At 42.8% G+C, this 10,849-nt stretch overlaps 1 protein-coding gene across 1 annotated transcript; it reads right to left on the minus strand.

The window, feature by feature from the left end:
• Positions 1 to 10,329: 10,329 nt before the first annotated feature.
• On the minus strand, positions 10,330 to 10,766 carry LOC141484455 (histone H2A-like). Its single transcript, XM_074179468.1, is given in 2 exon segments — positions 10,330 to 10,594; positions 10,596 to 10,766. Coding segments are annotated over 2 exon segments (375 nt in total). The 3' UTR covers positions 10,330 to 10,390.
• Positions 10,767 to 10,849: the final 83 nt, after the last annotated feature.

Here is a 10,849-nt window from a genome sequence, read left to right on the forward strand (position 1 = left end):
TTTGAGTATAGTCGTCGAATCATCAGTATTAAAAAATTCATTTCATTCCATTCCATTCTATCGAAGACCTCCCATGCATTATGAAAGAAAATGCTATACGAGGAAAATAATCAATCCATCGTTCGTTCGTTCGATCAACACAGTTACTTAACGATATTTTTTCCTACGCAACGAGACATCCGAATCATCGTTATAGATTTATCTGGATCGACGATTTCTTAAAAATAATTACTTGTGCGAATTCAACTGTCGATAGAAATAGAAAATGAAGAAAAAAAAATCGGACTTTTTCATAACGAAAATCCACATATATAAATTACACGCCAGGGTAGAGTATCGAATACGAATTCTTTTCAAATATAAATTGTGGTTCTGAAAAGAACCGTTTTTTCTTTCATTACTTCGTCGTACTATTCGATTTTATTAAGCACGTTCTCCGCGGATTCGTCTAGCCAATTGAATATCCTTTGGCATAATAGTAACACGCTTAGCGTGTATAGCGCACAAGTTGGTATCTTCGAAAAGGCCCACCAGATATGCTTCGCTAGCCTCTTGTAGAGCCATAACGGCTGAACTTTGGAATCGCAAATCAGTTTTAAAATCTTGGGCGATTTCTCTTACTAATCTCTGGAATGGTAGTTTTCGGATTAATAATTCCGTACTTTTTTGGTAACGACGAATCTCTCGAAGAGCGACAGTACCGGTCTGTATCTGTGAGGTTTCTTAACTCCTCCAGTAGCGGGTGCGCTTTTTTCGGGCGGCTTTAGTAGCCAACTGTTTTCTAGGGGCTTTACCTCCGGTAGATTTGCGAGCTGTTTGCTTTGTACGAGCCATCGTATACGAATAGTTCCTCAGTCGAACGACAAATACTGATTAGTGAGCCTTCACGATCGGTCGTTAACAGTTTTATTCAGGTATAAGGATAGGGAACTTCTACCATTGGTTGAATCGAGAAAGTGGGCGTGTCCCCCCAAAAACAAGACAAAACCAGCTTTCTGTCGTCAATACCCAAGTAATGGAAATATAAAGAATTAGAAAAACGGTCTTATTCGTAAATGAATAATTAATTTAAGACGCTACAGCAAAAATCAGGGAAATAAAATCAATACTAAATCGTTTACATGCAAATGAAATTTAAGAGAAAATAATTCTAAGTCCGAACGGCGGACGGTAGCCTGAACGCCGATATACTCGACGTTCAGGAGCAGACGAAAATTCATTTCGCGTTGCGCTCTCGCGGCGGCGTAGGCGGAGTTGACGCCAGCCAACCACGCGCGAGAAATTCTTGCGTGATTTTATATTTAAGAAACGCGAAATGGATTTTCAACTCACTGTTCGATGACTCGCTTTACTGCAATCATCTGAGCTTCTTTTCACTGTGTTACTCTGCGTTTAAGTTCTGCTGTAAACTGATTGTTAGTTATTTTACTATACATACAACGTGTGTTAATAATACACTACAAATTAGTAGTGGCTTCGTTTCCAACGTCCTGCGTTAAGAAAGAATTCTTAACTTGAATAGAATTCAGACTAGTCTGGTCAGACAAATAGATTTGAGTTCGTTATCCAGTGGGATAACTGAGGAGTATTTTTGCGGAAACAAATCGACGGCGGAGTATTTATAAGCAACCTGATTCAGGAACTGGAAATAATACTTGGGTATTGGCTGCAGAATAGAATTGTACTACAGTTGTTGCCAGTGCAATTACGAGTTAAGTGTTTGGGAGGTAATTTCATCAAAAACAAAATTACCTCCAGAAAGAATTCGATTAGATCACAGACGATCACAAACAAACCTGTCTTTTTCAAGACAAACCAAACCGATTAGACTTTCCAGTGCCGAGTGAATTCGTGTGCAGTGTGCTGTGGACTTAAGCTGGTAAGCAAACAGACTATTTTTACTAACTCTTGTGTGCATTCACAGTGGTACCCGCCTGAACTCCGAGATTCGACGTGGGATTCAAAGGAAGAGGCCTCTGTCGCCGTATTGACTGCACCAACAGTGAATACAGCCAGAGGCACGCCTACCCGAGCCGTCTACGAGAGTCTTCACGAGAAGGCTCTCATTGCATTGACGCTCGGCGGCTTAAAAGCCCTTGAGTCCCCGGGGACTGTTCGTATCTTCGGGATTAGGGATAATAGGCAGGTCACTTCGCGGTGTGAGTCTCTTGTAGATAGGGATCGATAGGGAAACTTTGAGACCGGTCCCAGCGGCCAACGTGGTGTCTCATCGTACCCCCGCGAGTTTTTGTTTAGAACTATATAGAATTTTAGGGAACTAAAAATAGATCATTCGATTTTTGAATTTAAAAGGGAAATAATAACTTCTCTCGTGTAATTCAGTTACACGGAAAAAAAAGTAAGATCATCCGGGAGTCAAGGGGACTTCCCGGCTCTGGTCTCCTGTGGAGATTTCGGCGACGACGAGCATACTCACTTCCCTGGCCGGGCATCGTCGGAAACCAAACGGAAAAATGAACAACGAAATTCATTTTTCTAGTACGCCGGATCGACAACATGGCGCTGGCCAACGTGGGGCCACAGATTCACAAATGGAATCAGTTCCTAATTCAGCAATAAATCCATTTTTGGAAATGGACGAATATATAAATACTTCTACAAACCCATTCTTAGCAATGGCTATGGAAGATGAAGTAACACTCAGGACGCTTTGGGAAACTCATTCGTAGTAAGGAGTGAAGTAGAATCGTTCCCCAAAATGGGAAATTCACAAAAAGAAACGAAGAAAAATGTGAATTTCAGTGAGGATATGCCTTTTTCGAGTTCAGGCATAATACAAACTCGATGGCGCCCAGAAAAGATTATAGAAGATAATCAACAAATGAAAATTGTTGATCATGCAATAAATAAATTAGCTGATGTCCTATCAGTGGCGATGAGCCAAGGACATTCGGCTAATCAGGGGGGAAACCGTCTGGATAGACAGAACCTTCCAAGGTTTCGAGGCCTAGAAAATGAGGACCCGAAACGGTTCGTAGACAGGATAGAAAATGAGCTAAGGAAAGCGAAGATATCGCAGGAAGAATGGGTAGAGGTTTTCTGCGGTCAATTAGATTCAGATGCTGCCAAGTGGGCAGCCGTGTACAGGGAGAGCCAAATAACTTGGCCGATTTTGATTAACAGGTTCGATCAAAAGTTCGATAGCCCTGAGCTGTTAGCTAAGCTGACAGCTAAATTTTATGGAGAGGGACAAACCCGAAATATAAAAACGGATGTTTTCATCATCCAGAAGATTGGCTTGGCGAAAAGACTGTTTCCGGAGATGGATGAACGAGCAGCTATGCATATTATTGTTCAGCTGATCTCTCCCGGAGATTCGATGCTTTTTCAGGGGACGAGTCCCTGACAAATTGGAACAATTACTCCAAGATGCGTCGGCCATTGAGGAAGATATCAAGCTATCAAAAGCGCCGACTACTAGTAAGGTAGTGAACGTCCAAGTCCCGAATCAGCATCGAGGGCCAATACAAAATAACTCAAACTCGCAGAATAACGCGAGGTATGTCCCTCCCTATAACAGGGGAAATGAAAGTAGACAACAGCAGCCTCCGTCCGCAGGGTCCTCAGAGAGAAATGGAAACCAGCGTTTTCAAAACAGAGATAGGTCTCCACCGAGGAGAACTGTCAATAATGTCTTAGAGGAACCAGCTCGGAAAACTAAGAAGTTGCGCAGAGCCAGGTGGCGATGGCCTGTGCAACTTAATTAATCGCCAGAATAATCTAAAAATTTTAGATTTTTCCTCCCCGTGTGTAAATAACTTTTCCGAAGTACTTTCCCACTCGATGAAGAGCCAAAAGGGTTTCGGTCGATCTCTCCCTAGGATTCCCGTTGTCATTAATAATAAGACTGTAACAGCACTAATAGACACCGGGGCGTCCAGCAATTTTGTGCGGGCAGATGTAGTGTCCCACAAGAGACTAAAAAATCTCCCAAACTCAGGGATAGTCCTGATGGGTTGTTCCGAGAACATCACTAGGAGTTTGGGCCAGGTCACGATTGAAGTGTATATAGAAGAGAGGGTATTCCAGCTAAAGTTCACTGTCCTTAAGGACTTACAGGAAAAGGTCATACTTGGTATGCCTTTCTTGAAAGGTCAACAGGCCAGTTTAGACCTAGCTAGGAATACCATCTATTTTGGACAAGCTCCTCGGTTGTCAATATTTTTCGAAGGGGAAACCCTCAGAAGACCCGGGAGAGACATCGCGCCTCTGAGCCTAGATGACTCGCAATTCAACGAGGCGACGAAGTCGGAAATTCTACCAATATTAGAAACATTTAAAGACGTTTTTGAAGAGACGATACGCCAACCTCAGACAAAGGCTATCCTCCATAAGATTATAGTTAAGGAGGAGAAGCCGTTTAGGCAAATGCGCTATGCCAAGATGTCTGAGGAGCGTAAACGGATCGTCCATGAGGAGATCCAGAAATTATTAGAAGCTGGGGTGATTACTAGGAGTACCTCCCCTTATTGTTCCCCCGTGGTCCTAGTGCCCAAGAAAGGCGGTAAGCTACGCTTCTGCGTAGATTACCGTCAGATTAATAAACTGATAGTCTCGGAGGCACCACATTTACCTCCCATCCAGGAGACCGTAAGAGAGATGGGCAAGGCCAATCTATTTAGCACTTTGGACTTGAGGAACGGATTCTGGCAGGCTCCGTTGGAAAAAGACTCCAGAAAGTATACCGCCTTCGGGGCCCCGACGGTTCGGTATACGAATTCAAGGTCCTGAGTTTTGGACTTAAAAACGGGCCGGCCGTTTTCCAAAAACTCATGTCCGAGGTGCTATCAGGATATGTAGACAAGTTCTGCAAAGTGTACCTTGACGATATTATCGTCTATTCTGACAATGTCAAGGCACACTGTGACCACTTAAGACTGATATTAGAACGTTTGAGGACACATGGGCTATGGCTTTCCCCAGGGAAATGTATGTTCGGGTCATCGACCCTGAACTACTTGGGGAGAGTTGTGTCCGAAAAAGGAAACTTCCCGCAGGAAACTCATGTCCTAAATGTAAGAAATTTCGCAACACCAACCTCTGTTAAGCAGTTGAGAGGGTTTTTAGGAACTGCAGGTTGGTTACGGGAGTTCATTCCGCATTTTGCGGAAATGGCAGCCCCGTTAACAGACTTGATCGACAAAAAACGTAAATTCAAATGGAACGCGGAAGCCGAGGAAAGCTTCCAACGGATTAAGCGGGCAGTATCGCAACCGCTACATCTGGCTAGGCCTGATCCTGCGAAACCATATTTTCTGCAGACGGACGCCAGTCAGGTGGGGATTGGAGCGGTACTGTTCCAGCGGGGAGAAACACTGGAAGAGCGTGATGTGATAGCGTACAGCAGCGCAAAGCTGAATGAGACTGAGAGGCGCTATCACATCAATGAGATTGAGTGCCTGGCCGTAGTATGGGCGATTAAGAAGTATCGGCACTACCTGCAGGACGGTAAGTTCACCCTATTGACAGACAGTTCGGCGTTGACTTGGCTCGGCCGTATGAAGGACGAAAGAGCCAAGTTAACTAGATGGGCGCTGTTACTGCAGGAGTACGACTTCGAAATCGTACACGTGCCAGGGAAGCTGAATCAGCTTCCAGATTTTCTCTCCCGAAATCCCGAGGAAGTGGAAACAAAGGCTGACTTGGAAGTTGAATCAGAGAGGATGTTTTTCCCTCACCAGGAACGGCCAGCAGAGGACCAGATCGAGGATGACCTCGTTCTGTGCCTAATCGATGAGGTCGCAGAAATATTCAACACCTGTGATATGGTGTCCCTGTATCACGGGGTTGAAACACTGCTCGAAATGAGGACTTTATTCGACCGGATTGTCGAAGAACAAAAGTCAAGTGAGGGAGTTCGTCGGTTCAGGATGCGCATCGAGAGAGCGCAAGGAAATCCTGAACCGAGTGAATATGAACAGCGAATCATGAATGACTTTCAAATGGACGGGGATTTATTATACTATGTAGGTCCAGAAGGGAACTGCAAGCGTCTGCTAGTCCCCAGACGTTGTTGGAACTTGATAATCCGCAAGTACCATGACGAAGGTGGACACCCCGGTATTGACGAGACCATTAATCAAGTGAGTCGTCATTTTTATTGGTCAAACATGAAAAAACAGGCGCAGGAATATATTAAAACCTGTCTAACCTGCGCTACCACTAAAGCGTCAAAGCCTCAACCCCCAGCAGGACAACGACCGCTTGAACCGACAAGGCCATGGCAAATGGTGTCTGTCGATGTTCTCGGCCCTACCCAGCAGGGGAGAGTGGGAACAAATACTTGCTTGTCGCGGTGGATTGTTTTTCTAAGTGGCTTGAGACCAAGGCCTATAAGAGCGTCCAAGCAGGTGTGGTGACAAAGTTTTTATTAGAAGAGGTGTTTTATAGATGGGGTTTCCCTGAAACTATAATCACAGATGGCGCGGCGATGTATTTAGGAGCGACGTGGAACGATTCTGTGAATCTCATAACATGGTATCCAGGATGAGTCCGTCGCACCACCAGCAGGCCAATCCGGTGGAGAGGCGAGTGCAGGAGATCAAGAAGATGCTCCGCGCCGCCCTCATAGATAAACCGGAAGCTGAGTGGGAGCGGCATATACCATCAGTGTTTCACTTACGAACACGGGTTAACGCGTCGACGGAAATGACTCCTAGTGAACTGCTGCTGGGATATGAAATTCCAAGCCCGGAGAATGGGCTACTCCTGCGCAGCGCTCACGAAGAGCTAATAACCAGAATCGGCAGGCTAGGATCGAGAGAGCCAACCAAATGGCCGAGCGTTACAGGGAAAGGAATTTTCCAAATCGTGACGAACAACCAAAGGCGAGTTTCCGGCCGGGGGACTGGGTACTTTGCCGAAATTCGGAATTAATCCGGAAAAATTTCGGCCAGACCTGGTCAGTCCCTTCTCGGGTGATCCGGAAATTGGGGGCGAACACGTACATCGTGAACCGTGGTGGACAAGATCGCACGATACATATTAATGATTTGCGGCTAGCGCCTCCTCCGAGACCGGCCAGGATCATCTAGATCCAAGGCATCCGGATTTAGATCCTTAGTATAGAATGCCTTTACATTGTAAATACTAGGTCGAGAGCGGAGCTGAAAGGCGGCTGTGATGCCTCGACATGTACAGTAGATTTAGTTAGTTTAAGGGATACCAATTTTTGTACATATAGGATTAAGGACCAATTGTATCTCTATGAAAATTGTAAATATGTTGTTTGAAAAAATAAAGAAAAAAAAAAGAAATTGCTTCTCAGGCACTTAAACTCGAATAGCCGTGCAACAGCTTAGGGCAGGGGGTGTCGTCAATACCCAAGTAATGGAAATATAAAGAATTAGAAAAACGGTCTTATTCGTAAATGAATAATTAATTTAAGACGCTACAGCAAAAATCAGGAAATAAAATCAATACTAAATCGTTTACATGCAAATGAAATTTAAGAGAAAAATAATTCTAAGTCCGAACGGCGGACGGTAGCCTGAACGCCGATATACTCGACGTTCAGGAGCAGACGAAAATTCATTTCGCGTTGCGCTCTCGCGGCGGCGTAGGCGGAGTTGACGCCAGCCAACCACGCGCGAGAAATTCTTGCGTGATTTTATATTTAAGAAACGCGAAATGGATTTTCAACTCACTGTTCGATGACTCGCTTTACTGCAATCATCTGAGCTTCTTTTCACTGTGTTACTCTGCGTTTAAGTTCTGCTGTAAACTGATTGTTAGTTATTTTACTATACATACAACGTGTGTTAATAATACACTACAAATTAGTAGTGGCTTCGTTTCCAACGTCCTGCGTTAAGAAAGAATTCTTAACTTGAATAGAATTCAGACTAGTCTGGTCAGACAAATAGATTTGAGTTCGTTATCCAGTGGGATAACTGAGGAGTATTTTTGCGGAAACAAATCGACGGCGGAGTATTTATAAGCAACCTGATTCAGGAACTGGAAATAATACTTGGGTATTGGCTGCAGAATAGAATTGTACTACAGTTGTTGCCAGTGCAATTACGAGTTAAGTGTTTGGGAGGTAATTTCATCAAAAACAAAATTACCTCCAGAAAGAATTCGATTAGATCACAGACGATCACAAACAAACCTGTCTTTTCAAGACAAACCAAACCGATTAGACTTTCCAGTGCCGAGTGAATTCGTGTGCAGTGTGCTGTGGACTTAAGCTGGTAAGCAAACAGACTATTTTTACTAACTCTTGTGTGCATTCACAGTGGTACCCGCCTGAACTCCGAGATTCGACGTGGGATTCAAGGAAGAGGCCTCTGTCGCCGTATTGACTGCACCAACAGTGAATACAGCCAGAGGCACGCCTACCCGAGCCGTCTACGAGAGTCTTCACGAGAAGGCTCTCATTGCATTGACGCTCCGGCGGCTTAAAAGCCCTTGAGTCCCCGGGGACTGTTCGTATCTTCGGGATTAGGGATAATAGGCAGGTCACTTCGCGTGTGAGTCTCTTGTAGATAGGGATCGATAGGGAAACTTTGAGACCGTCCCAGCGGCCAACGTGGTGTCTCATCGTACCCCGCGAGTTTTTGTTTAGAACTATATAGAATTTTAGGGAACTAAAAATAGATCATTCGATTTTTGAATTTAAAAGGGAAATAATAACTTCTCTCGTGTAATTCAGTTACACGGAAAAAAAAGTAAGATCATCCGGGAGTCAAGGGGACTTCCCGGCTCTGGTCTCCTGTGGAGATTTCGGCGACGACGAGCATACTCACTTCCCTGGCCGATCGTCGGAAACCAAACGGAAAAATGAACAACGAAATTCATTTTTCTAGTACGCCGGATCGACAACATTTCCAGCGCCGACGGCCTTCAGTTGTTTCTCGAGCATTCGAAGTAGTAATAACGTATTTCGCTCGTACTTTTTTTCTCTATAATCTTCCGTTTGTATTACACAAAATGACTGGTAGAGGAAAAGGAGGAAAGGGATTAGGAAAAGGCGGAGCAAAAAGACATCGCAAAGTGTTGCGAGATAATATTCAAGGAATTACGAAGCCTGCCATCAGAAGATTAGCTCGTCGTGGAGGTGTAAAACGTATATCCGGATTGATATACGAAGAAACTCGTGGAGTACTCAAAGTATTTCTCGAAAATGTTATCAGAGATGCGGTAACATATACAGAACACGCCAAAAGAAAAACCGTCACGGCCATGGACGTAGTATACGCTCTCAAACGTCAAGGGCGTACATTATATGGTTTCGGCGGTTAGATTCATATTCCGACGAGAAATTTACAAAAAAAAAACGGTTCTTTTCAGAACCACAATTTGTTTTCAAAACGAATTCGATTTATATACTTTACTTTGGTGTGAGTAATAATTAACGAATTACCAAATTAAATTCGAACGATATACCCATCTAATTTTAAGCATTATCTGTCATTCTTTTGATTACCTGAATAATTGCTTCATTTTATCCTGTATACTTAACGAAATTATTAATTTCAACCTTACTACATCTGTATACGAAGAAGAAAAGAGAAGAACGATCTGTACAATTAGATTATATACCACTCGGTTTCTAAATCTATAGGACAGGGAAGCTACTGGTATCTAGCTAGCTAGCTAGGTAGCTCCCAAACTATTCAATTATTCACCAATAGAAATTACATATGAAACTTTTCTGAAACGCCGCTTTAAAACGCGATACCATTTGTACGTAAAGAAAAAATTGAAAAAATGAATATTCATAAACTGATCGAAGGTTAATGAACCACTGTCCAAATATTATTGTTTTATGCTTATAATATTCATCTATCCCATTTCACAAATTACTATGAATAATAATAACAACCTATTTTTATATACTCGTCATTCATTTCTGCAGATATTGAAATGTATGTATGCATTCATCTATGCTATATAATTTAATTAGGTATAATTTTTTTTGTTTTCATTTATTCATTCCAATTTACTCATGATTGTCTATATTGTAATTCCACGAACAAGAATGTATAATATTTCTATGGATATTGTTATGTTTATTCATTTGTATACCTAAATCTGATATTACTGCATACATTTTATTTTCATCACGAATAAACGTACAGACATTCTGATATTTGATTTCAGCAAATAGAAATCACTTGTTTCGGCACGAAAATAAGAAGTTGAACAATAATAATATTATTAATCATGTATACATGTATACGTAAATATGCGCAAGCAAGAAAGAAACAATCGCATATCGTGCTGCGTCAACAATTGTATCGAAAAGCGATGACAAGAAAATAAAAAAAAATATATGCAATTGTCGAATTCATTAGAGAAAAATCGTTGTGGCCCTGATAAGGGCCGATATTTTATTTGTCGCTTTCCTCTCTCAGGAAATGTGTACTTATGCCTTCTTTTCGGTTTTTTTCGGTAACAAAACCGCCTGAATATTGGGCAAAACACCACCTTGAGCAATGGTTACTCCTGATAACAATTTATTGAGTTCTTCGTCGTTTCGAATGGCCAGCTGTAAATGTCTAGGAATGATACGGGTTTTTTTGTTATCGCGAGCCGCATTACCGGCCAATTCCAAGACTTCAGCTGCCAAAATATTCCATTACTGCGGCTAAGTAAACCGGGGCGCCGGCACCAACTCGTTCGGCATAATTTCCCTTACGAAGGAGTCGATGAATACGTCCTACTGGGAATTGGAGTCCAGCCCGACTGGAACGGGACTTTGCCTTTCCCTTAACTTTACCTCCTTTTCCACGTCCAGACATGTCGAATCGTAGATTAGTATTATATATCGGATAAATTTAAAGAATTCACTGAGAATTATTCGATGTTGCTCTAACAGTAGCTA

Source organism: Leptinotarsa decemlineata, unplaced genomic scaffold, assembly GCF_025532065.1.
Source record: "Leptinotarsa decemlineata unplaced genomic scaffold, Ldec_3_MD MMD2_tig00005770_RagTag_RagTag, whole genome shotgun sequence".
In the NCBI taxonomy this organism is placed as follows: Eukaryota; Metazoa; Arthropoda; class Insecta; order Coleoptera; family Chrysomelidae; genus Leptinotarsa; species Leptinotarsa decemlineata.